General features: G+C 45.7%; 2 protein-coding genes across 4 annotated transcripts in view; both read left to right on the top strand.

The window, feature by feature from the left end:
• NAA80 (N-alpha-acetyltransferase 80, NatH catalytic subunit) overlaps positions 1 to 10,682 on the top strand; it is an 11,869-nt gene extending 1,187 nt beyond the window's left edge. Inside the window, exon 2 of one of the 2 annotated variants that reach the window (XM_044451332.1) lies at positions 9,232 to 10,682. In XM_044451332.1, the coding sequence (XP_044307267.1) occupies positions 9,298 to 10,320 (1,023 nt within the window). In that variant the 5' untranslated portion in view covers positions 9,232 to 9,297 and the 3' untranslated portion in view covers positions 10,321 to 10,682. The remainder of the gene's footprint in view (positions 1 to 9,231) is intronic. The other variant, XM_044451333.1, reaches the window with a different exon arrangement.
• HYAL3 (hyaluronidase 3) lies at positions 1,948 to 27,073 on the top strand. 2 transcript variants are annotated; one of them, XM_044451331.1, is made up of 4 exons: positions 1,948 to 3,854; positions 20,035 to 21,018; positions 23,149 to 23,238; positions 24,324 to 27,073. In XM_044451331.1, the coding sequence occupies exons 2-4, from the start codon at positions 20,098 to 20,100 to the stop codon at positions 24,774 to 24,776; spliced, it is 1,464 nt and encodes a 487-aa protein (XP_044307266.1). In that variant the 5' UTR covers positions 1,948 to 3,854; positions 20,035 to 20,097; the 3' UTR covers positions 24,777 to 27,073. The 2 variants fall into 2 exon arrangements, with proteins under 2 accessions (XP_044307266.1, XP_044307265.1); XM_044451330.1 differs by having other exon boundaries at positions 1,948 to 3,867.

Below are 27,073 nucleotides of genomic sequence, written 5' to 3'. Positions count from 1 at the left end.
ACTCTTCTGGAAAGAGAATGAGAGTCTGTTTGCAATTCAGGTCTTTGTTTTTGTGTACACCTTAGAGGCAGCAATCTGATGCACTTTTTTCCTGAGAGTTCATCCCAGTTGAGTTTGCTTCCTATTAAAGAGGTATAGGATTGGGTCATGCATGCATATGCTTTTCAACCCAAGTATGTGTGAGGTAGAAACTTAGAAGACCTGGAAAGACTAAGAACAAACTAATTCAGGTGAGAGCAATTTTAACTCTCCTTCTCCCATAAATCTTTGGAAAATTTCAGGGAAACTGGTTTTATTCTATTTTTTTTCTGGTTCCCTTGCCTCCATTTTGTGTGGGTCATCACATCTCTATGGCTTCCTTAACTGAAAAAGGTCACATACACATTAAAATTAACAAATTGGTAAAGCATTTAAGTAGATAGAGTGCTAATTGGAAGAGGATGAGATGGCATACACATTGGCATGCTCTTGCTGTTTCTGTATATGGGGCTATTTATTGAGGTAACCTTTGGCCCGCCCCTTCCCGTGGTTGAAAATGGTTTAGTAGGGCTTCCCCAGGGAGTGATAATTTTAGCTGGGATCTGTTGACCGTTCCCATTCTTCGGTCTAGACAGTGGTTTGCGCAGCATGGCTTTTGGACAGAAAACCCTGGGGGGCAGTGGGGGCATCAGGTGGAAATGGAAATCTTGCCTCTGGAAGCCAGACTGAAGCATCCTTTCCTTTCTTGGAAAGGATGTGTTGATTGGCAGGTCTTGAAGTTACTGAAGAGGGCCTAACCACACACAAGTGTATGTAGCAGGTGCAAATGGACAGGTCTTGAATCACTGGACCCTTGTGGTCCTGCTCCTCCACTTGCGAGTTCCATTTGTGCAGTGCCTCTGAAATGGCTACATACACAGAGTAACTGCAGAAAGTGTGAGAATGGCCACTAGCAGTCTACCATAGAAACCTGAAGGCATAAACCTATGTATGTTTATTCAGAAAAAGTCCTACCAAGCCCCGGCTTTACCTAGCAGAACAGTGGGAATTGTAGGATGGTTTTTCTGTCTAAACATGCATAGGATCACACCTTAAAGTTCCTTGTTACTGTGCAGCTTTGTCCCAGAGCACTCTCTTGAGTACAAAACTTACACTCACTTAAGTGTGGTAGACTCCAATGAAACCAGTAGGCACCAATAATGAGTAGCAAATACTCCTAAAAAGGGGCTGGATGCCTGCTTCCTCATGTTGTGGTGACAAGAATGAAAGATGCTTCTGAAAGATTCACTACTTACCATCTAGCATAAGTTAGCACAATGAAGACCCATTCAAAGCAGTGAAAGGGAGCTTAGTTGTAACTAATTTTAAGATAACAATTCTATACCTATTTTTCTGGGAGTAACTCCACTGAGTTCTGTGGGACTTACTTCTGAGTCATGTATAAGATTACTTTGCAAGTGCATCTTCTTTTGAGGCTTAGTCAATAGTTGTTTTCACTGGGCTGTGCCTCATGTATTTTCAAGCAGAGAATGGGTAAATAACAGTCCAATCTATTCAAAGCTCTTCTGATGTGAAAGCTTTCTGTGTCCCCAACCAAATATGATTCTGTATTCCAAAGGCAGAGCCTGGAAGAAAAGGGAGCCTAACTGGTATTTTTCATTTCAGAACAGAAAGGATTCTGTTAGATACATAATGGTGGTAGGAAAAGAACTGTCTCATTGCCTGGGGATAGTCTATCCACCTTCTCTTGTTTCCATGAGTTTTATAATCTTTGGCCAGGGAGCTTTGCTGGTTGCTGACTCACCTGTGTGGTGCAGTGGTTAAGAGCATGGGACTGCGACTCGGATGATCTGGGTTCTAGTCCCCGCTCGGCCATAGAGCCAACTGGGTGACTTTGGGCCAGTCACAGACTCTCAGCCCAACCTACCTCACAGGGTTGTTGTTGTGGGGATAAGATGGAGGAGGAGAATGATGTAAGCTGCCTTGAGCCCTTTGTATGAAAAAGGCAGGATATAAATGGAAAATAAATGGAAAAAATTTTTCCTTCCATGTGCCCCTCCAGCTGTTGACACAGGCAGCAACCAAAGTTCAAGCCTTTGCGCTCTGAGACCTTATAAAAAGCAGGCATCCTGAAGAAATGAATGTCTTCCTGGCAGCATGCTAGTTCTTCCCAGGGGATAGTCCAGCCTCACCCGTCCCCCAGTCCCTTTGGTCTCTATTGGCATCTGCAATGAAGGCAGCACTAGGCTGTGGAGATCCATACTGTGCCAACATTCATCACTACTGAACATCCCTTACATCAGAGCTGGGCAGTCAGAGGCCACATGTGGCTCATGGTGCTACCCAGGAAATTTTTCATTCCTTTCTGCACCAGCTGCCATCCCAGGGAGAACAGGGGAGAGGCAGGCACCCACACATGTGCCCAGTGCAGCAGCTAGAGTGGCAGAGCATCCTTTCCAGTCACTGTGCTCCGTGTTAAAGCTTTTGTGTTTAAGGATGCATTTCGCAGTCCATCATTTTCCTTGCAACAGTAGTCATTTGATCAACATGGGCACAAGCAATGAGTGAAATGATGAGTCAGGCAAGGAGAGGTGAAAGTGGGGTGGCAGAGAGGTGAAGGATTAGAGAAAGAAAAGGAGAAAAGAGATTGTGAAAGCTAAGAGAGAATAGATGGATGATGCAAGTAGTGGGAAAGGGTGAAGGGGGGTGTTGGAGAGAAAGAGAGGGAGTTGTGGAGGATGATGTTTGTTAAAAGACCATCACCACCCAGCATTCTTTTCCTCTTTCTCTTGAGATGCTTAGAAGAGAAAAAGGGAAAAGCTCTCTTGATTCTGATTTTATTCGTAAGAAGAAAGGGAGAGTGTGGGGATGGCTGTGGTCCCACTCACTCTCAGCATTACTCCTGCGGGCAGGTCAGGGAAGGTGGAAAATGGGTTGTTCAATCCTGCTGTGTATATTTATACTGCTATGGGTTGGGGAGGATGCATAAGCAAGACATCAGGCTAGGGATGCTATTCTGTACAAGTTTAAGTGAGGAAAACCATCCTCAAATGATCATTATGCCCCAAACAGGTGCTTGTCGCTACTTTGCTGACTTGCACATGCTGTGAATTGTAGACCGTTTTTCTGCCTAAGTGTGCATAGGATTGGACCTCAAATGTAATAACAACAAGCAGTGGCAGTCGCAAGGCAGAGTAGAAGACTTGGGAGTAGCCTGAAGGCTCAAGAACCAACCATCTCATTTAATAGCAGGACTAAGCACTGGAAAGAAGTTAGTGTGCAGGAAGCAGTAAGTCTGGTTTGTCCACCTTGTATGCCCTATTTTCTGGTCCATTCCATCCTTGCTAGTCCTGTTCTTCTACTCATAATAGGACCAGATACTGCCCAAGTGGTTGTTTATCAGAGAATGGGTTTTTAGAATCTAAATCAGCACATTTCCAAAAGCAATTAGGTGCTTTGATGCTAGTTCAGGCAGTTCTTGGATTTGTCAGCTATGGTGGCTGAAGGCATCCATATGAGAACCCCATAAAGTCTGTCTACTTTTTTTCTTGTTTTTGGGAAGGGTGTCATCCTTTGGCCAGTGTAAGGGCTGGGCCGGGCAACACACAATTTACATTCCATGACTGGGGTTTTCCTCCTGTAGTCAAGTAAACACAGAGCGCCGTCTTTAAAAGAAGAAATGAACTGCAGGAGCTTGTGTTGCTTCCTGCCATGTTCTTGTGAAAGCACTTAAGACGGTTTCTCCTGAGCCTTATTTTGAAAGCAGACACGTCAAAGGAGGGAAGCAACACTGCAGGCAGCTCCCATTCAGTGCAGGCACTTGCTACCGCTGCATCTTCTGCTCCCTCTGCCTGCTGGACAGCACATACAGTCAGGTACTGGAGAGGAGTAAGTAACATAAATCTGGGAAGCCTGATGGATTTGCTGCTGCCTCTGCATTTGGTTAGGACCACGGTCTGGTTAGGACCACGGTCTGCATGTTCTAATGTGGGTTTGGTTTGTTCTGAGAGGAAAGGGTTGAAGTCGAAGAATGAGGGGTGATCTGAGGAACTTCGTGATGGGTAAGGCTGCAAACCTTCACCCTCTGGCAGGATGAGATTCCCATCCTGTGCTGCTCTGACTGAGCTAAGTGGGGGTTTTTTCAAGCCCTTCTTTCTCTCCAGGCCCTACAGCGTGTTTCATTGCTGTTCTACGCAACGGGATCATGGAATCTCTTTTTAAGCTATCCCAAGATGTTTGTAGGGGATGGGATAGAAAAGCTTTAAACAAACAAACAACTCTTAGTGCCCAGTTGGTGCATAGGAAAAAGAAGTGGTGCTTGAGATGTAGAAAGACGCAGAGATGGAGACTGGTTCAACTCAAAAAAGGAAGTCATGTGCCACCTTTTGCGTGGTATCATCTCTTAGGTGTTGTGAGGACAGTGTTAAGTTATCACTAGAGCCAGGATCCCGGCTAATGAGAGATCTTACATAGTAGGGTGAGTGTTATAGCCTGGAATATGGAATGGTCAGTTAAATTTTGTGAGGAAAAATGGCTTGGATTGCAGTGTGTGAGCCTGTCTCTTGACTAGATTTTGATGAAGTATGAAGGATGGTCAGGGCTGAAGGGCACACTGTGTTAAATGCATAACGCGTAGCCGATTCTTTTTCCTTAGTGTGTGGGGCTCTGATCACAGCACAAGGTGTGCAGGGTTAAACCTTTTCCCTCCAGCTTCTTCTCTCTTAAATTTGTCTCCTCTCACGTGGGATGTAAAGAAACAACTCAGTTGACACCAAATGTGGTTTCCCCCACCCCTTTCATGGCTATATTTAGGGCAAGTTTAGTCCCCAGTACCTGGTTATGAGGGTCTTGATCTGGACTTGGGCAACATGTGTTTGCTCAAAGTAAAAAAAGCCAGGATCAGACATACTTTTAGTGTAGCATGTCATTTAACACTCCATCTTTTTGGGATTTAGCATTTCTGATTGTTCTGATCCCCTAGAATGCTTTCCCCAAAACTGTGCAAGTGATTACAACAGGTATCCTTGGTGTTTAAAGATCATGTCTTTTCTCCTTTCTCCAACAAGGGAGCCTTGTATTGTGCCTAAAAGGTAGCTTTGTGTGTGTGTTTTTGGGTGGGTGAGGTGAGCACCTCTAAAAGCAGTTGGGCATATGGGTACTCAGATGATCTGTAACGCAAATGCAGAACTGGCGTAGGTGAAAGTGGACAAATTCAATTTCACTTTGGCATTGTATTCCATGTTAGCAACATGCACATGTAACACCCGAGATTCAACATAATTGTAAAAGTACTTCTTGTGGTTGAATGTATGGCTAAGAAAATGATGGGAAACTCGCCACCTCCACCGCCACCATTTTTCTTTGCATACTGCATTTCCACTGAAGATGTTGGTCCAATGTGGCTTGTAAATTACAGTACATAAGAAGAAAACAGAGCACTGCGCAGCGAAACCTAAATACCAGCATAGCCAAACAGTCTGATAGTAATTTAATATAAATCATGCTATTGATTGTTACTCCTTAATTGTTTAGGCAGACCTTTATTTGCTCATCCTCTCCCCGCACCTCCTTAGAAAACTGCAGCTTCTCTTAGAAGGCTGCTTTAAGCATGTCTGAAATAGCATGTATGAAATACTTGAAAAAGTCCTTTGTGGAATATTTAGTATGAATAGTTGGTATTTCTGAGAGAACATCAAATTATCTTTTGGTGGTTGGCCTGATTCTTAACCCTGGCAAGATTTTATACCATTTTAATTGTTTGGTTGGTTTACAGACATAAGTTTGCTGCTTCATATCATTGAGTTCTCTCAGTGGCTTACAGGAAATGAACATGAACACAGTTTAAAACACAAACTTAGATCTGTTGTAAACTGTTCCAAGATGTCTGTGATGGGACAGTATAGAAAAGTTTTAAATAAAATAAAAATAAATAGATTGTTAAACCGTAAAGTCAAAGGCAGCACAAAACCCAACAACAAAGCAAAGCTCCCAGCAGACGGCATTAGAAACAGGATTAAAAGCAGAAGAGGTCCAGAGTATGTGAATGATTTAAAAGGTGCTGCTGAATAGGATGGTGCTGGAAGGGCCGCAGGGACGGTGTCAGGTGAACTGTCCTGGAAGGCTGCTCCAGAACTGCAGGGTTGCCACAAGAATTTAATGCTAAAGGAAGTACATTAATTATTTTGAGTGGACAGCGAAATCTTGCCTGAAGAACATGGTTTGCCAGGAACTGTGGTTGAGCTAATAGGGAAGCATAATTTGCGCTGCTTTAGCCTTTATTGAGAAAAACATTTGCCCTGACACTTCCTACCACAAGCATGTGGCTTTTCTAGAAACTTTAGCAGTTGACAAGGGAAATTGGCCCATGTGTGCAACACTTTTCCAGAAAAGGTACCAAAGTCTGCATTTAAAAGTTGTGTAAGGGTGATAGATTAGTACTGTGCTGAATTTTTTGTTTTTGGCCTTTCATTGCGGAGCAGGGCGAAAAGAAATTGCACCCAAAAATTGTGGGATGGGGTGTGAGTTTCTGAGGGATTTCTCAGGCTGCAGGGTTTCATTGCTTTCCTTATTGAAAGGAGTGGGGGAGACAGTTTGTATTTTACCATTTTTATCCTATTCTGTCCATGCAGTCCCTCCAGCTGTTTGCACTTTCATAAAAGTCCTGGACCCCACACTATGTTGCCCACTGCTGATGTAATTAGGGCAGGGACAGGCAGTTCGGCATCTCCATGTTTTAGACTGCAGTGGCCATCAACCCCAGTCAGCATAGCCAGAAATAAGAGATGGTGGGAGTTGCAGTGCAGAGCAGCTGGAGGACACCAGCCATGCCTGTCTCTGAAGTAGGATTTGCCTCCCAAGCCAGTGTCCCCGCTGCAAGCACCTCTTCAGCTTTTGGGGGAACTGGTCTGCTCCAGTTGCGTGGCCTCAGTGCGTTCAGAAGGCACTCTGGCGACTACTCTGAGGAAACACAGAGGCCTGTGAGAGGAACGCTCTCATCACGGCCAACTCTGGGCCTTCTCATGCTCCCCAGCATGGCTCCCATGTGGTGTTGGTGTGTTTCCACCCATCTGCCTTCCTTGGCTTGGTAAGAGGCTGTGATTTTTGGAGTTTCCTGATGCAGGGGGAGAAGGATCATACAGTTTTAATTGGTTGGTGCTGTTTATTCCTTTCACTATTGTCTTTTAAATGCATTTGTGTTATATTTTACATCTTGTTTTTAATTTCGCTTTTCCTGTTAGCTACCTTAAGCAACATCTTTTGGTAGATGGACAAGACATAATTTGCATGGATGAACAAACAAAAAGCAAGGGAGAATAAAAACATGATCCAAAATATTGGGGAAAACAGACTGACACGAATGTACAACAAAAGACAGTCCTTCCTCTCTCTGAGTTCTCCAAAGTTGACAGCATGGGGGGCTGCTGCCTGTGACATGTGGGAGGGAAGGCGAGGGGTCTGAACAGTGTAAGAGAAAGTGCTCCATTGCTCATCTGCAGCCTCAACAGCAGCACTTCCTCCATTGGGTCGAGCGGGGCAGAGTTGGCTAGAGTTGTAGCTAGACTTCCTGATGCTCACTTCAGGGCTTTCCAAAATCCTCAGAGTGCCCGCCCTCTGCCCAGTAGCACAGTTTCATGCAGTCCCGTGGTGCCATGAATATGTGAGCTCATCCTGTGCAGTAACTCTGGAAACCATCTGTGGCTCTTCTGGGTCTAGTTATGGGAATATTGCAACACACCACATGCGTATGATTTGCCACATCTTTGGCTGAGCCCGCTTTGCCGGAAACTTTGAGGAAGCAGTACATAGTGATCCTGTCAAATAACCCCCTGGCCAGTCCCCGCATGCCTTAAATGAGAAAAAATGAGCATGGGGGTTGCTCCTTGATGACTGTCACTGAAGGGCATTTCTTGATGCAAGAGTCTGCTGTGTTCGGAGGAGGGTGTGTTTCCTTGTTTTACTACAATGAGCTGCTTTTCACAGTTCTGGTATACTGCTTGTTAACACTGTTTTCCCGAACCTGGTGCCATCCGAGTGTCTTGGACTTTAGTTTATATCCTCAGCCATACTGGCTGGAAAGGAGGGAAATTGCAGTCCCAACACATCTGGAAGGCACCAGGTTGCAAAAGGCTGGATTAATTTATATTCCAGTCAAACGTTTGCTCAAATGGCAAATTGGCATTGTAGACAGACAGAACATGAGCTGTGTTTCACTTCTGTTGCTTCTTGAGGGAAATAAATGGACAGTTATTAACCGCTCCAAATCCTATAAAACTATCTTAAATTTTAAGCTACTCATAAAAGATGTTGGACCAGAACCCTAGCTAGTCTGTTGCAAGAAGATAAAGGAGCCAAATTGGGTTTGGGTGTTCATCTAGAGAGGTTGCCACAGCTCAAAGAAGTGTTCTGTAGCCTACAACTAAGTTGTCCAGGAATCTGCATGTATGTCTGCCATTGTCTCATAAAGCATAAACTATACTTCTTTGCTTAAAAAAAATCAAAATAAAATCTTTTCATGGTTGTGTATTGAAATATAGAAATGTGGGAAGTTCATCTTTTTGCTAAAGGTTTCAAAACCATTTGAATTGGAGTGATGTTCTCAAGGGGCAGGACATGAGTTGCCTTCAGCCAAGCTGTGTTTATCTGAACGTGAATTACATTAAGCATATGGGTGTATCCAAGAGCTGAGCTGGCTTTCAGGTTCCTGGGGGGCCCTTGGGCAGAGGGAAGTTTCCAAGAAGCAGATTATGAGTCTGTACTTTGGTTCCTAGATGCCATCATAGTAGATGATGCTAGCATGTGTACTGGCCTCGGCAGGGTAACACCCCGTGGCAGGGATGGGCAGTGTGTGGCCACACAGTTGTGGTTGAAGTGCATGTCACTTCTCTGCATTGGCCAAGTCGGTTACGGTTGATGGGAGGTATAGTCTAACCACATCTGGATATCCATCCATTCCCCACTTTTGACCTAGACAAAACAAGTCCTAAGGATGACTCAGCAGTTGGAGGAGTGAGAAGTATTGAAATCCTTCAGCAGTTGATACTCTGCACCTACCTCCATGCATGTTTGATGGCCAAATGGATTCCTATCTGGTGTCCTTTGTTTTATGCAACGGGCTGATTACAGTGGATGTTGTCACTCCCCTCATTGGCAAAAATGCTGAATCCTAGCAAAGTAAGAAGCAATTCAGGTGTCTCTGATGTCATAGTCAGGGCTCGCTCTCTTGGAACTAGTTCATTGTGTTTGTGCTTTCAGGCCTGTGCCAAGCTCTCTTGTGTCACTTGTAAAGTTCCATCACTTGGTCTCCTGGTAGTGAGAAGAATGGGTTCGATTTCAGAGATGCTCACTGCCATCCCCCTTCACCAGAGGCCTGATCTCTTGGAGGCCTGTGCTGACCTCATCAATGAAGAATGGAAAAAGAGCAAGACTTCACGCCTCCACTCCCTGCAGAGATCCAGTGACAACTTCCCCACATGCCTGGTGCTGATTCGGACTCCAAAGACAGTGGAGGAAACCGCTGATGGGAAGATGGCCAAGAGCCAGAGCCAGCTCCTGGGGCACGCCAGGCTGTCCCGGGTGGTCAGCCAGCCAAAGAGCTTATTTGTGGAGACAGTGGTGGTCGCCAAGGCCCTCCGTGGGAAGGGCTATGGCCGGAAGTTGATGGAAGCTGTCGAGAGCTATGCTACGTCTCGGGGCTATCGGCGTCTGCACCTCACCACCCATGACAAACAGCATTTTTATGCCCACCTGGGTTTTGTCTTGTCCACGCCTGTTCAGTGTGCCGGATTCATGAGTTCCATCGTGCCTTTGGGGTTTTTGGAGAGTTTGTCTCCCTCACAGCCTGGCAGGGAACTCCATGCAGCCTCTGCGAAACATCATCCAAGTGCATCTTACAGCAGGAGGTCAGGGGCAGATCTCCCTGTGTTGCCAAGTGCTACACCCCTTTACTCCTCCTCCGTTTGCTCCCCAGCCTCTTCTCCCAGACTTCCTCCGTTGACTCCTGCTAGTTCTTACCATTCAGCATCAGTTACAGGTTCACCACCTCAGCCATCGGCTTCTGGATTTTCCCGTAGCTCTTTGCAGCCTGTTAATGCTTCTGTTCCTTCATCAACATCAGCCTCCATCCCTCTCTCTGCTAGCTGCTATGGTGCCACAAGTCTTCTGCTGCCACCCCCTCCCCCTCCTGTACCTCCCTCGACGGTCCTTTCGCCAGGCCATGCAGACTCCCATAAGCCTGCCTCTTCTAGCCCTTCAGGGATCAAAACCCAGGGACAGTTGTTGGTAGACACGCCATATCGTGACCTGAAAGGTCAGCCTATATTCTGGATGGAGAAAGACATCTAATCTTTTCATCGTGTGCCAGAGTGGTGATGAAAATGAAATGGTAACTGGAAGAAAAGCAGGAAGACTCTTACAAGGAATACCTGGCTTCATAGATGCAATGAGAAATGGTCATTTTGAAACGAATAAGTTAAACGATCCAGCCTCCCACAGCTCTAATTTAGCTGATTCCTTTCTGGGGAAGAGCCCATTTTGATGCCATGAGAATGTCAAGATGCTAAGACAATGCTCTCGATCTTTTGAATGCATTTCCAAGGCCACTGCCCATTGTATTCTGAGGGCTGTTGCCATCGCCAAGTGGGTATCATATATTTCAATGCATTTGTCTGATTTCATTTTATCAATAAACAAAGATCTGACCTGTCCCTTCTGACTCTGCAGTACATAAACAAATGTGTGCATGTGCAAGAGCTCAGCAGAATTGATGCGGGTGCAGTAGAACCGGCTTCCTCCCCTCTGGGAAGCAGCCACTGTCTGTACATGGATTGGGTAATGCTGACTGGAAGAAATTACTGTCCTTGAGTGCGTGTAGCATGTTCCTCTTGCTTCTGGGCAGGCACTTAATCCCCACCATGTGGAATTATGGGGTAGGCTTTCTAGGTTAAAGAACAGTGTTATGTGGAATTAGCTTTCAGGGAAAGCTGAGCCACTGCACTGTTTCTGTTTTTGACCTTCCATCCAATCTGTAGCCATTAGTTTTTAAGAACATCAGAAGAGCCCTGCTGCCTCAGACCAGCCATTTTTGCTCACATTGTGCCAAGCAGCTGTGTATACTGACCCCCCAACAGAGCACAAGTACAGCAGCACCCCCCCCCCACCAAAGATCCCCAGCAACTCTGGTACAGGGGCACACTGCTTCTGATACTGGAGGCAGCACACAGCCATCAGAACTAACGGCCATTGCTCAGCTTCTCCATGAATTTGTCCAGCCCACTTTTAAAGCCATTCAGGCAGGTGGGCATCATCTCAGCTTGTGGAATTCAATGTCAGAAACTCTGCACTGTTCGGGGAAGTACTTACTTGCCTCTATCCTGAATCTTCCCCTGAAAGTCCCCAGGCTCTAGTAATACAATTGAGGGAGAAAAAATGTCTCCCTCTCCACCCATATGGACAGGGCTTTTCCAGCTCAGTAATCAGTTAGTATTCCACCTCCAAGGCTGTTTCAGATGTTACTTTGCAGCAAACTGTATGCTATATGGCATATGTCTGTTGAACAGCTGCAAACAATTTCAGCTCCCTAGTGCTGTCTTTCACAAGCTGGTACCCTCCAGAGGTTTTGGAGTCCCAGCAGCCTTAGTCTGGTCAAGAATGCTGGGAATTGTAGTCTAAAACATCTGGAGGGCACCTGGTTGAGGAAGGCTGCTGTAGTGAATGTACCTGTAGAATAATTGCATGCATTTGTAAACACACATTGGCCATCTTCAGATGGCATGTTTTTACAAGTACCTTTAAAATCTTTTATAGAGACATCTCAAAACTAATGTATAAACTTGCCCTGATATGTTCTCTCATCTGATGTGTTTGTATATCTTTCTTTGCCCAAACTAAATTGGCTCAATTCTTAATAATACAACATTGTTTCCCTGTGGAGGAGCCAAAACTGATGCAGCTTCCATAGGCTTAGACTGTAGAAAACAAATGCTGTGATTTTACCAAGTATGATTATTCCTTTCCTATGTTCACAGTAGTATAATACATACAGGTAAGTTTTCTATTAGGGAATAAAACAGAAGGAAGTACAAACATGAACTAAAGGTAGGTATCACTCTACCCCTCCAAAATTATAACAAACATGAAATGTCCCACCATCTAACATAACACAGACTCATGCTGTATATAAGTGTCGCTGCATTTTCTATTTCAAAAACTCTTCAGATTCTCTTCTTAAGCATGCAGATTCCAGATCCCTTCAGCACTTGATCCAGCTCAAAAAGGAAATCATGTGCACTGTAGGAAAAAAAAAAAAAGCAAGCTGTATATACATTATCAAATGACAACTGTAGGTGCAGGTTTTTTGATCCCCATATAGCAAATACAAATTCCTTTCTGAATTGTGCATTGTGTGTGGGCCTTCTCCAACCTGCTGCCCTCTGGATGTGTTGGACACCACCTCCCAGCATGGCCCAGCTACTCACTGGCTTAGGCATGTTGGTGGGCACCAGATTAGGGAAGGCTTTTCTGTGCTCAACACAGAGCTTTCTATTAATTGAAACTACTCTCCAAACAATGCCTCATCCCATACCAGAAACTGCACTAAAGCGGCTGTAGCTGCAAAGCCACATACCAGCTATTAAAGATACCATAGATATGTGTGGTTTCTTTGCACCCTGCAAGCCACACATTTTCAGCAATGTAAGGATTACTTTGGGCTGCTTCCCTTGAAGCCAGAAAAAGATGACATTCTTGTTTATATGTTTGAAGTGCAGCATTTTCTTCCTCATGTTTAGAATGCCTCTCCTTTATGTAGGACAGCCTTATAGGCTCCAGATATTTTGACTACAACTCCCAGCATTCCTGACCATTGCCTGGAGTCCAGAACACTGGAAGGTGGGATGTTGGGGGAAGGGCTGCTGCTGTTGAGCTTGGAGTCTTACCCTAGTACTAGCTCCAGGTATCTGAACACTATCCAGGTCTTGCCCCCTAATCTTGGGGCAAGTGGGCAGTAAGCAGGCACTCCAGGGAGTAGAAAAGACGTGTGGCAGGTGTCTGGACTTACTAGGCTTTACTGAAGACCAGCAGCCACCTCCACGTCCACACCCTTTATTAAAGGGTGACCATGTCCTGATGCAGTGTGTCTATACTGGTGTTCAGATGGGACTTTTGCCAATCTCAATAGTGTTGTCTTTAAGATGAATTTGGAGGCACATTGTTGATTTGTTGGTTGCAGTGGCTGTTCTTAAACTATTTTTATATGTGTTTATGCTTTTAGAGGTTTAAAGCCAATGTCACTCTGCTTCAGTTAGCCATGACTTCATTTCATTGGGTCTACTGTAAGTAAGACAACATTAGATCAGAATGTCCCTTCCCTCCCTCCTTGTATAACTCCTTGTCCTCAATAGTACTGTAGCAATAATGCAGCGGTGGCCCCAAATATATAACACTACTGCAGCCTTTGCCAAGCTGGCATTCTCCAGATGTCCTGGACTTCAGCTCCTAACAGCCCCAGCCAGTATGGCCTGGTTAGGAATGCTGGGAGTTGTAGCTGAAACATCTAGAGGGTACTTGGTTGGGGAAGCCTGCTTTAGTGCATGGAAGTGATTAACCACAGAGCAGCTCTGGTAGATTTTTTTCCAACTTGCCTCCTCAGCTCTAGCAACCAGTCCTCCTGGCTTGCCTTGGCTTCATTGCTACCTTTTGCACTGGGCGTCACCCATGCCTGCTTTTTGTTTATGGAGCAATGGAGAAGGGCTCAGCAGGGGAGCACTAGCTCAGCACACCCAAGCTCCCAGGTTCATTCCTTGGCATCTCCAGGTGGGGCTGGGAAAGACCCCATCTAACACCCTGTGGAACCACTGCCAGTTCATGTCATAATGCTGAGTATGATGGCCCGAGAAACTGACTCCGTATAAGGCAACTTCTTGTGTTACCTAATGGGAAGGGTAGCCTTTGATTACCTGGCACGATGGCGAATCGGCCGTGCTTGTCCACATCTGTGAAAGGCCCATTCATGTCAGCAGTTCAGTGCCTGATGGCCATTACTTTCTTGTGATCTCAGTCCACTGTGTGTGTGTGTGTGCGCGCGCGCGCGCGCGCGTGCTGCTTTGGTTCGGTGAGAATCCTGCACGGGATGAAGTGGACACACGGAGGACAGCAGCCATGCTGGTGCATACAGGCAGATTTCCAGCGACATCCTTTCTCTTTTGAAGCCTTCTGGCCATTCTGCTCTGATGCATCCTGAGACAGCGCCAGGGTGCATCTCAGTGATGCAGATGGAAATGATGCACATCTCTGGCACTGTGCACAAGGGTGAGGAGGGGGAAACGCTTCTGGCATAGTCGTGGCACACAGCCAGCATTTTGGAAAGGCCAAGACACCAGACAAGCAGCAAAACATACTAGTCTAGATACCCACACACTGTTACAGCCGCCTCCTCTCCCCACCATTCTCCATGGTAAACTTGGTGAAGCGCAAACCGATTGAGTGCTAACTATACAAATGTAAGATTTCCATTTCAAAGTTGTCTAAAAATCATGAGTAAACTAAACATTCTTTGTTCATCTTCTGGTCTATTTGAAGTCAGTACAACACAACCTGTTCAGTCATAAGGATTACTTAGAAATCTTTTCCTCTAAGACCACACAGAGCTTTCCTGACCTGTTTCACTGCTACAATCCCACATGTGGCCCATTTAATTTGGTGGGACTTAAGTTTCCACCAAATTTGCAGCTTAACTGGCTGGCCCAAGGCAGCTCTACAGGTAAAGGTTTGTCAGGCTCTGGCCCAGTCTGGTTAGTCACCAGTCACATCATAAAATTGCTACCCTGGAAAGACCGAATGCAGTTGGTGTGGTGCAGGCGTTCTCAATGTGGTGCCCACCCCCAGGTTCTTTAACCATTGGTCATGCTGGCTGGGGCTGATAGGAGTTGAAAGTTGGAAACATCTCAAGGACACCAGGTTGGAGTGAGTTGGCCTACTGCCATCCAGTTTGGATAGAAGAATACAGTTCAGTTTCTCCAATCTGCCCATCTGGCTCAGATTTTCCATGGAATGGCAGAGCATACTTTAAGCATGAGAATCCATGCATTTTTTTTAAAGCCCAAGAACTGACTGTCCAAATATGTTTATTCCTATATTGGACTGTTCGTATGTGTTGCAGAGTTATTCCACATTGCAACAAAAGTATTGCAAAGTTATTCCACTTTCTGATGTTCAGGGAACTCATGAACAGCCAACATAAGAGGGAGGGAGGAGACCTAAGCCCTCTGGCCAGCTGTCTCCACTCTTAGAACTTCATGACTGTGGAAGAGGAATGTTTTCCTTTCCGGGGATTAGCAGGGTTCTGTTGCACATATTAAAATGCTGCAGTATTGTCAGTCTGACCTGACTGGAGAGGGTCCTTTCCAAGGCTACTGTCCAATTTAAAATGTCCCCAGAGAGTGATCTGGCCAGAGGAACATAATGCAATTTCCTGTTGCCATGTTGCTTGAGTGTATCATGGGGAATGCACTGAGGCTTTGAGTTCTTTGAGAGAGTATCTTGCTGTGTTGTGCAACAGCAGTGGCCTGCTAGAAAAAAACCATTGACTAAACCACCAACTTCTTTATGAAGTATTACATTTTCTATTATTACATTTATAAATCATTACTTTTACTTTTCATCCAATGAAATATTTTCTAAATCATTAGCTTTCTAATGGATGAATCAGTTAATGTAACTGCTATATATTTTAAGAGGCAGCATTGTGTAGTGGTTAGAGTGCATGGCTGGGGCTCAGGAGATCTGGGTTCTAGTTCCAACTTAGCCATGGACTCTCAGCTTAACAGGTCTCATGGGATTGTTGTCATGAGGACAAAATGGAACTATGTAAACTGCCGTGATTCCTCACAAGAGGAAAAAAGGCAGATATAAATGCAATATAGTAATATTGACATTTTACCCAAACCTGAAAGAAAGTGATCCTTTGAGGTACTGAAGGATATTTGAGAGAATTTCTTTTTATTTATTATTTAAAAGCTTTTCTATCCTGTCCTCTGCAAACATCTCAGGACGGCTTGATATCTAATATATACAACTTACTTTAGAATTACTGCACTTTATTTCCTTATTACTATGATAGACTGATGCCAAAAAAACAGGTGGGTGAAACAGTAAATGTACCCTTAACCTTTAGCCTCACTGCTTAATAAGAAACTTATAAACAGCTCAACTACAGTCAATTAACCAGTGATTAAAGCTGCAGTTATTGGTACTGGTGGGTAAGTTTCCTGTAATACAGCATTAATTTGCTTTAGAGGAAACAGGTAAGCATAGGATTGCCCTACACAACATGAAGACCTCTTCCTTTTGGATGGAAATCTGACTACAGAATATGACAAATGCACTTTCAACTTCCTGGCAGAGCTGCTTCAGCACCATAAATCACATCAACAGCAAAACAATGCATGCAAGGAGCTATCTATAAAAGCTGCTTCTTCATGGAAAAGTAAGATACTGTTAACAATTTTGTTAATGCCGAATCTGGTTCTGATTTGTGGCAGTTCTTGGCCAAATGTGGCCAAGCTTGTGTGGAGCATCCATGATCATGTTAACCTATAGTGTGACTCTGAACTTTTGTTCTTTGGTATATTCCAGCTGCTGTAAGCCTATTTGCTAGTGTGAGGCTGGTTGAGCTGTGCACCTGCTTGCTGTACAGCATTGAAAGGGACCGGGCAGCAGGCTGTGGTTAAAATTAACCACATGCTGATCAGAGATAAGGCATTTAAAGGCAATTAACCTAGGGCTGCACGTGTCCCAGAGGGCTTTCTTTCTGGGATTGCCTTGCTCACATTTCTGGTACTGATTTGCAGGCTGATGGAGCTTGTCAACCAAGTAGTGCCTGCTGCAGGGTGGGCCCTTGTGAAGCACACAGGATCTGGCTACCGCATCCAAAACCAGGAACTGGAAAGAGGCTGTGAGGTGATGATGAGCATCATTTGACTCCTGATCACCTGTCTCATGGGGGAAGACTCTGCATGCTACTTCTGGACTGTTGTGGTGCTCATCTGTGGTAGCAGAGGAGTTCCTTTATCCATCTTGCTGGGCATGTGGCTCACTGGCAGCCATCCTGAGGCAGGCTGTGTAAAAGAGGATGGAGCAGACAGTGCAGCATGGAGAATTGCAGGGCTGACCAGTCAGGATTTGTTAGAACAGCCTAACCTACCTCACAGGGTTGTTGTGAGGATAAAATGGAGCTTTGCCTTGAGTTCCTCCCAAGAGGAAAAAGGGCAGAGCTTAAATGCAACGTAATAATGAACCCTAAAGCAAATTATTTTTAGTGCCAAAACTTAGCTTTGACAAATAAAAAATAGAAGAGTGTGCCTCCAGGCATGTACAGAGTGGTGTTCTCCCATTACTAAGTAAACAAAACCAGCTTCCATCTAACTCTGATTTAAATGGATTCAAGGCAAAGCAAAAGTATTTTAGGCAGGATTACACTGTAGCATCTTTCAGTTTAGAAATTAACATCATAAAGTAAAGCTTTTACAAGACAGGATACTATGATATTTTAAACTTTACCATATTGTTTAATTTTGGTTTGCCAAGGCCTTCTCTTAAGCAGTTAGGCTGTTTCTGCCAGCTACCCCCAAAGCTAACAACCATTAGTTTACATGCATGTCCAGTTACCTGCTCTGGAAACTTAACTTTGTGGGTAGATTTGCAAAGATCTTTGCTTCAATGAGGGAGTCAGTAGCCTCACACCCACAGGCAGAGAATGGGAGGGAAATATTGATACTTCTTGAAGGTGCACAAGAATTTAGATAAAAGTGTTAGAAGCCGGAAGAAAGGATGTATTGCCATATCTGTTCGACTGGCAGGAAATACTGTAATACTGAGAGAAGCTACGGTTGAGGTTTTCCATGCTGGTTCAGGAAATGTTAAGCTAATTCTGAGCTGCTGTGCAGAGCCCAAAGATTATGAAAAATCTCAGCCAATGAATTCTCCAGTGTGGTAATTAGTTTGACTTGTATCCCAACATCCTGCCTCCCTGACAGAGGGGAGGGGATCACAGCACAGGCATGTGTGATATTGATGTTGGCCTGTTGGCTTCAGGGCGTGCTTGCCTGCTGAGTCAAAAGCCCTGTTCGGAGGCCTTTGGCAACTGGGAGTAAAGCCAGAGCCTGAAAGAGCCAGTAGTTCGCTAGGCTTGATATTCTTTCAGGCTGCAGTGCTGAAATGGAAAACAGAGCCAAGGGGAATTGACACAGAGCAAACAAATCCAAACCAACAAATGGAAATAGTCCCGTCTGAGTTTTGGGCTTCTCCATTGCGGAAAAATACCTGGCAGCCATTGAGCCATCTCTTCCAGTATCCCTGTAATCCAAACAGCTCTTACTCACAAAAGAGGCAACTTTAAATATCATCTGGTGCAACAAGGTCTTTCCTGGACAGCTTCCTGCCTCTTGAAGTCCTGTCCACCTCTCTCTGTGGTTTTCTCCCTTAAAACTTGTCTTCCCAAAATATCTACCCCAGAGCCTGCTTAGGGAATGATTTTTCTGTTAAAGGCCATAACCACATGTCCCTGTTGGTGAAGCTGCCAGTGAGTGGGGGAGGGCAGCCAACAGTGGGCAGGGGCCCCTTTTCCTTCTTTCTTTTTCTGATACCATTAATCTGGCTTCCAAGCCTGCAGGTCCTCAAAATAAGGGGCTGAAGGCACAAGATTTTAATTGAACCCCAACTGAGTAAGGAAACATCTCCTTATAGTTGGATAATGGAGTCAACTGTCTAGAGGGGCAGTGTGCTTTCCATTGTATTCAAGCAGTGACTAGCCAGCCATCTGCCAGGTTTGATTTAACTGGATTCCTGCACTGAGCAGGATGTTGGATATTTCCCAGTCTGATTCCCAGACTCTCCAGGCTGCAGCAGGAGAGTAGATCACTCTGGCAAGAGGACTGGCTGACTTGCTCTCTTGCAGCAGGCTTTGGAAGTTGGGCTGAAGGCCGCAGGTTACCATCCCTGTACAAAAGTAATTTTGAATTCATCCTAGATCCAGATCCCTAGGTCAAAGAAACAGCTTGGAAACAAATGACTGGGCAGTGTGATGAGTGCTTGGTTTAGCATCATTTAATAAATTTAACCAGTTCAGTAAGAGAACTGATTAATAACATTTTATACTTCACCTATCCTTCACCTAAGGGAACGTCCATGGTTTCTCAATCCACCCATCCCACTCCAGTTTATCACCGTGGCAACCCTGTGAAATAAGGCAGGTAGGCCAAGGAACAAGGTGGACGTGGATTCAAAGCCGAGTTGATCCCTAGGTCATGTGTCCTTGGTAAGGGATTAGGCTAGAGCAGGGGTCCTCAAACTTTTCCACCAGGGGGCCAGTTGAAAGCTGCTGGTGCTGGGCACGGGCTGGAAAGGTGGGGCCGGCAGAGTGCACGGGCAGGGGCTGCGCATGCGGGCGAGCGCGCTGAGGCGAGGCGCAGGCGGACGTGTGCGCCCAGCGAGGCGAGGTGCGGGCGGGCATGCGCCGTGAGGCAGGCACACGAGGCAGCGGCTTGCTCGCTTGGAGATCATTTTCTCCGAGCGAACAAACTGCTGCCTCCCCGCATGCAGGGCGAGGTGGGCGGTGGCGGGTGCTCACGTGGATGTGGGCGCACGCGCGGCGGGTCCAAATGGGCATGGCAGGCCGAATAAATAGGCATGGCGGGCCAGATCTGGGCCTTAGTTTGAGGACCCATGGACTAGAGCCTGGGTCTGTCCAGTCTTTGGCTGACAAAGATGTTGTGCCTCTTTTGCCTGAGGGCCTAATTGCATTTTGGAGCACTTCTTTGGACTGTATTCCAGTGGCAGGTGGGGCTGAAGGCCCGGGGGGTGCAAAGGGGCAGCACCAACAATACTGCCATTTTTTGTTCTCATTCTCCTCTCAATAACTGCCTTAGCAGAGGCCTTTCAGAATGGGAGAAACACTGCCCAGGACTCAGGGACCCACCAAATGGTTGGTGCTTAGAAAAAAGGGGTAGGCCAGGGAAATGGACTGTGGCCATCTGAAGCTGACCTTTCCTTTCTTGTTGCCAGGGCATGCATTTGTAAACCAAGCAGGAGGGGCCTGAGAAGAGACGTTGGCTTATTACATCCACCATGACCCTCGACCAAACCATCTGGATCTGCATTGCCTTTTGTCTTGGGGCCACCCAACCTGTGAGAGGGCTCAGCTGGGAGCGAGCGACTGCCAGTCCCATTATCCAACATGAGCCGTTTGTTGTGGTGTGGAACTTGCCCACAGCCAGATGTCAAGAGCGTTTTGAGATCCCCCTACCTCTTGAAGACTTCAGCATTGTAGAGAACAAAGGCAATCTGTTTCGTGGTCAGAACATGACTATTTTTTATAAAAATAAGTTTGGACTCTACCCTTACATTTCCCCAGAGGGTGAGTGGCATAATGCCGGAATACCCCAGAAGGTCCACTTGAAGGAACACCTAGAAAAGGCCTCAAAAGAAATAACTGAACTCTTGCACCACGACTTCCGAGGCCTAGCAGTGGTTGACTGGGAGGAGTGGCGCCCTCTCTGGAGGCAGAATTGGGGCCCCAAGAAGGTGTACAGGGAGGCCTCTGAACAGTGGGTGCGGGAAAGATTTCCTGGTCTATTCCCCGAGGAACAAGCTCTCTTGGCTGAGCTAGAGTTTGAAGAAGCAGCTCGGGGGCTCATGGAAAGCACACTGCGCCTGGGGAGGCAGCTGAGGCCACAGGGGTCCTGGGGGTTCTACCGGTTCCCTGATTGCTTCAATGACAACTGGGAGAAAGAAGAAAACTATACTGGACATTGCAGTCCCACAGAGGTCAAGTCAAATGATCAGCTCATGTGGCTCTGGAAGGCTTCCTCGGCACTCTATCCCAGCATATACTTGCCACCAAAGCTCCCATTATCTCTCCGCCAGCATTACATTCACCACCGCCTCAGGGAGGCATTGCGGGTGGCCCAGTTTGGCCTGAAGCAGCCTCTCCCTGTGATAGCATATTCCAGAGTCTCCTACAGGCATTCCTCAAGGTACCTAAGTGAGGTAAGGACTGAGATATGTTGGAAGGGCTAATGGTATACTACAGGTCCAGAAGTTTTTCTGTGGAACAGGTGATTAAGTTAAATCTGTTACCTGGCTGCACACTGTCTTCTGCAGGGAATATTTGCTTTTGCTTCATGCACACGCGCCCAGAGAGAGAGAGACAGAGACAGAGAGAGTCTTTTCTCCAAGGAACTCAGAGTAGGAGGTGGACAGATTTTATCATAACCCCGTGAGAAAGACTAGGCTGAGGAGAAATTATCGGCTATGGTTATTCATGAATCCATCATCATCATCATCATCATCTCCTCTATAGGGCCCATAGCTGAAGCTTTCCCCGTGGTTCACAACATTAAGTCACCCATCAAGATTTCAACCAGACCTGACCTCACTTAGCTCAAGATTAGGCCGAATCAAGGCATTGAACTCGAGTCCAATGTCACATTTGCACTATTATAAATAAAGGGAGTGCTGTTGCAGGAACTGATTACAGTTGAACCTCAACTTTCACAGATTTGATTATTTGCAAGTTTGCCATCAATAATTACTATAAATGGGATTTTGGGGTGAGTTTTGCGGCCTACTGTGGAAAACTGTCCTCACCATAGAATGAGGAAGCAAAGGGGGAAGAGAGGGAGGGCCTGCAAAGCATGCCTTCTTGCCCTGCCCATCCAGGGAGGGAATTTGCTTTGGCGTTTCCTTGGTGCAAAGAGGAGGCACCGTGAATGAAAGGGTGGGCGGGGAATAAGAGCATAAGAATGCAATAAGTGAAGAAGAGGAACCCTGCTGAATCAGACCAAAGAAAGAGAGAGAAGCAATCCAGTGCATGTATGGCCAACAGTATTAAGAATTCAGGTTTGGCAGGGGCCCTAAAAATATATGCAGTTTTTCCATTTTCGCAGGGGTCCTGCACCCCCAACCCCCATGCATGTGGAGGGTCAATTGTAATTGAGACCTATTTATGAATGGGGAGCAAGCTGTGAAGCAATTAATTAGCCACTTTTATAGGAAAAAGTAATTAAAAGGTATTAATTAAAGGAACCATTGCAGGGGGAAGTAGGATGGTTGTTGAATGGGAAACTACGTGCAACCATATACTAGGATCTTGCCCATGGTGTTAGACGTTGCCAGAGTTTTATGAGAAATACAGCAGTACAACTAAGTAAAAGATGAAGCATGCAAAAAAGGAATCTCAACAGTGCCAAAGGGTCCTAATAGGGAAGCAACTTCAGAGTGGGCTGGCTTGGTATGGTGATAATGAAAGATGGCAGGCCAGATAAATATCCTTCTTGTACCCTAGCAGGTCATCAGAGGCAGCTAGTTTCTCAGACATCCCAACACAGTGCTGTAGGGCCATCTTTGCCTAGAGTGAGAGCCAGTGTGGTGCAGTGGTTAAGAGTGTGGGACTGGGGCTCAGACGACATGGGTTCTAGTCCCTGCTCAGCCATGGAACCAACTGGGTGACTTTGGGCCAGTCGCAGACTCTCAGCCCAACCCACCTCACAGGGTTGTTGTTGTGGGGATAAGATGCAGGAGGAGAATGATGTACGCTGCCTTGAGCCCTTTGTAGGAAAAAGGCAGGATATAAATCGAAAAATTAATAAATAAATAAAGTAAAGCCATTCATCTTAACGCATCTCCCAAGGGCTCCTATCAAACAAGTCTCTCGGACATGAAGCACTGAAAAGGGGATGGGCAACTTCCAGGGGTCAGGGCTGCACTGCCCTCTCAGAGCCCCCTGGGGACAGCACCCCTCCCTCTACTGCCAGATTTGCCACAGAAGTTCGATGGTGCAGTGCAGTAGCAAAAAACACACAATTTTGCCACTCTAACGCCACCAAAATGTGGGGTCCTGCAAAAAGTGAAAACAAAGGAAGAAAAACCTGCAAGCACATTTGTTTAACACTTTCTTGATCAGAAAACTTAGTGGGATGGAAAAACTGGATGGATAGAGCAGGAGCGACAGTGACTCTATCACACACAGGCTTTCAGCTCTTGAAAAACCACTCCTGGTACATAGCCAGAAAACCAACTGAGCATCAGCTTAATGCCAGAGCAGAAATGACCATTTGTGTATCTGATGTACTGAGATGGCGTATTGTAAAGATGCTTGTGTTTAATTTCTTCATTCAGTCTGATTTGGTGTACACAATTGGAGAGAGTGCAGCACTGGGAGCTTCTGGGGTTGTGCTCTGGGGTGATCTCTCCTATTCCCATTCACCTGTGAGTATCTCTGTATTATTTCTCGTGGTCCCAAATGTGCGAGGGTGCTTTTGGCAGAAACCAGATATGCCCTTTGTCCACAATGTCTGTTAGATCCCAGATGTTCTAATAGTTTAAAGTGAATCCCTATATATCTTTTGACAGAAAAACTTATGGTTAGCTTGACAATGCTGCAAGTTGTAAGACTTTTTTATGTCGAAACATGCTTAGGATTGTGCTTAGCATTTAGCAAAATGATAAATCGGGAAGGACATGGTAGGTACCTAGTGTAGAGAAAATGGAGGAAAGGTTTTCTTCCTATGTCTTAATATTGGAACCTGGCCTCACTCAACCAGGTTTAGCTGGGAGAGTCAGGGCAAGTAAAAGGAAGTCCTTTTTCACGCACTGCATGTAGCAATGGCCACTAATTTGGACAACTTTAAAAAGGGATTTGACATGTTTGTGGAACACAAGACTGTAAATAGCTACTTGTTATAAGATGAAGCCAGCCTCTCCAGCATCAGAGGCCGTGTGCCCAGTGGTTCGGCCGGGCCATTTTAGTCCTGTCTTATGAAGGTACTTTTAGACAGCCTTGCACATTACTTCACAAGCCTTGTAATTTGCACAATTAACTTTTTTTTTCCTTCCACAAACTGCCATTCCATGCTTTACAACCACACTGCAGTGTTTGGCAATCCTGAATATAACAATTTTAAAAAATACCCTCAACATTTTAAAACTATGTATTTTTTGCATATTTAAATCTTAGTTTCTCCATGTCTATCGGATTAAAATGGAATGTGCTTCTGCTACCTGGACACCCTGATCACCTACTATTCTCTAGATGGTCATTTCATGGTCCACAGGCTGTGGGGCCCTGTACATTGGCCAGCCTTTGTTGCACTATTAAACACTGCTGTATACCAGGCACCGGAAAACTGAGTACTGGGAGGGTACCGTTGCCTTTTGTCCTGTTTGTGGGCTCCCCAAAAGCATTTTGATGGCAACTGTGCTAACACAATACTTGGCTAGTTGGCCCTTTGTTCTGACCCAGCCAGGCCCTTCTTCATGCTTAATGTTCTAAATTCTGACCTTCTCTCCTGTAGGAGAGCTGCAGGAGCCTGCGCCATTACATCACCACCAAGCTGGGGCCGTACGTCATCAACGTGACCAGAGCAGCACGCATGTGCAGCCACCAGTTGTGCCATGGGAATGGACGCTGCGTGAGATGGGACCCTGGCGAGCTGGGAGCCTTCCTTCACCTGGACCCACAACTGTGGGAAACAGCTTTTCTAGACCCAGACGTGTCTGTGTGGGAGCAGTTCCAGTGTGTCTGCTATCCTGGCTGGGCTGGTACCTGGTGCGAGAGGCCAGCATGGATGGAATCCATCAAGGGACCAGAGTGTAATAAGGCTGCGTGGTATTATGATCTCTATGGCGCACTGCATGACAACAGGATCGGCACAAAGTCAAGCAACTGTCCTCCCATTTATGAGAAAAAGACAGAACTCCAGAACCCCTCCCCACAAATCCAGCCCTTTAAGCAAGGCCAGTCTTGACGGATTCTCTTCTAGAAAGAGAAGGCTCCTTGCCTGGGTGACCCTTCCATTGTCAGGTTTCCAGAATGACATCCAGATGTCAGCAAGCACACACAACACTTTCTGTTTTGCAGTCCAGTAACAGATAACAGATAAAATAATCACTATTATCAGATAATATCCTCAAAGGCTTCTCTAGAGACACACATGCCCGGGAGGAGCCTTAGCTCAGTGCCTCAGCCATGCTTAGGTTCGATCCCCAGCATCCCTCAGGTAGCTGGATCAGGTAGCTGGCAAAGCTGGAGAGCAGACAAACACATGGTCAATCAGAGCTGACAAATACCAGGATGGATGGACACATACTCAGTCCTGGGAGAAGGTGGCTTCCCATGTTCCCCAAATGTTAGAGTTAAATGGAGCAGTAGGGTTCTGTAGTAAGGAGATAAAACCTTGTCAGAACCCCATGATGAAATCCATCAGGTATGATAAAGAGACACTTGCCGACCCTAACAATCGTACAGTTGTGGCACTGAGTATAGCTTGTGCGCTTCCGTGATAAAGGTATTCAGAATCTGCTTGTGACATGGCAGAGGAGATGCGGGGAGATTTTCTCAGCGGGTTTGTCTTTCCTGCTGAGCCAGTATGGCTCTGCAGTGGAACAGCTGCTGTGCCTGCAGAGGGACCCAAGTGCAATCCCCAGCATCTCCAGGTAGGGCAGGAAGAGCTCCATCCTGGGAGCCTGGTGAGCCATTGCCAGTAGGGTCAATAATACTGGGCTAGATAGACCATCTCGTTCTGCATCAGGCAACCTCCTATGTGCCTCCCACCCAGGGAATATGGCAACTTGGTGGTGGTGGATGCCTGGAGTGCCGCATCACTTCTGTGCTCACTGCATTATTCTTCCTGCCTTCTAAAAGAGAGGTAGCCAGTGCCTATGGGAAAACAGGTTAAAATGCCCCATTCTGAAGACATCTCCATGCTAGGTTCTTAGATGTTTCCTGAACTATTTTTAGCACATTTGGTTGAACGAGTGTTATGAAAGTTTCAGATTCTTTTAATCTCAGCTGTGCTGCCATTGTGGGGGCATCACATTTTCCCAGACCAAACTGGAATATTTTATAGCTTAAAACAGGCTATTTCCTACCAGGCCATACCTCATGCTTGCTAGCAGTATGGAAGGTACAGAAGGAACTTTGAACACCTACAGGATAGTGCCCATGACATTCTCAGACAAGAGTGACCATCTTCTTCCCTACTTGCACTATTTCAGCAGATGGGTGGGGGAGAAAGTCTAACTTAATTTAAAATAAAATTTGTTAGACATGGAGCACTGTTTCCCAACCCTCAATCTAAATGTGGTTGCAGTCTTCTTAATCTTTAAAAAAGATGGAGACATGACCACCAAAATGGTCATCTTCCCTAAGAAAATATTGCGGCTTATGCAGGGTGTAAGCAAAAGCACTATTTTTCTACTTAGCATGGCTGGGGTTGGTGGGAATTTTAGTACTACAGCACATCTGGAAGGGCACCAAGCTTGGGAAGGTTGCTCTATGATGTGATGGAATAAATACACCACTTTTGATGCTCCCCACAGCTTCCTGGTTGTTAAGAATGTATCCAGGATTCTATCTAGGAACATGCAAGAGGCTGAAGGTGCAGCCTCTGGCACCTTCTCTTGAAGTAGGCCCTGGGGAGACCTTGCAAGTCAGTCCTAAATGGCTCAGTGGTTTGTTTCTGTGTGAGGTTTTGTACTATGCTCCCAATGCTGCACTATCTTCACCTTTGGTTGGATCCAACACAGCAATTCTTACATTTTTTGATACAAACAAGATCGAGAGAAGAGGAGCTCTGGTGGACCAGACCAAGGAGCCATAGAGTCCATCTTCCTTTTTAAATGATGGTCCATCAAATTCTTCCTGAAGCCCACAAGCAGTAGGAACATGTCCCCCACCAGCAGCTGTTCCAGCTAATTCTGTTCAGCAATAAATGTAGCAATAAGAACATTAAAAGATTGGATGTCAAACTGACAAATCATCAGCAGTCATTGTGACATCAGCCCCTAGAGAAGGGCTTTGATGTTTCCTCCAAAGCAAAAGCCTGACAGCCTACTAATAGTTGCTGCAGTTCTTCAAAAGATTAACAACAACCTCTCACTGCTAATTTGCTTTTCTATCCAGTACCCAAACAGTTAAAGCACCACGTTCCAGATTAAGATATAACAACAGTATGATAAATGAATGGGTTAAAAAAGAATGTAATTTGACTAAAATAAAATGATCTTGGGAACAATTCTTTGTGTTTTTTAAAATGCTAAACAT

This window comes from Varanus komodoensis, unplaced genomic scaffold (assembly GCF_004798865.1).
Source record: "Varanus komodoensis strain SLA01 unplaced genomic scaffold, ASM479886v1 scaffold6_2, whole genome shotgun sequence".
In the NCBI taxonomy this organism is placed as follows: Eukaryota; Metazoa; Chordata; class Lepidosauria; order Squamata; family Varanidae; genus Varanus; species Varanus komodoensis.
This window is presented reverse-complemented; position numbering and strand designations above follow the sequence as displayed.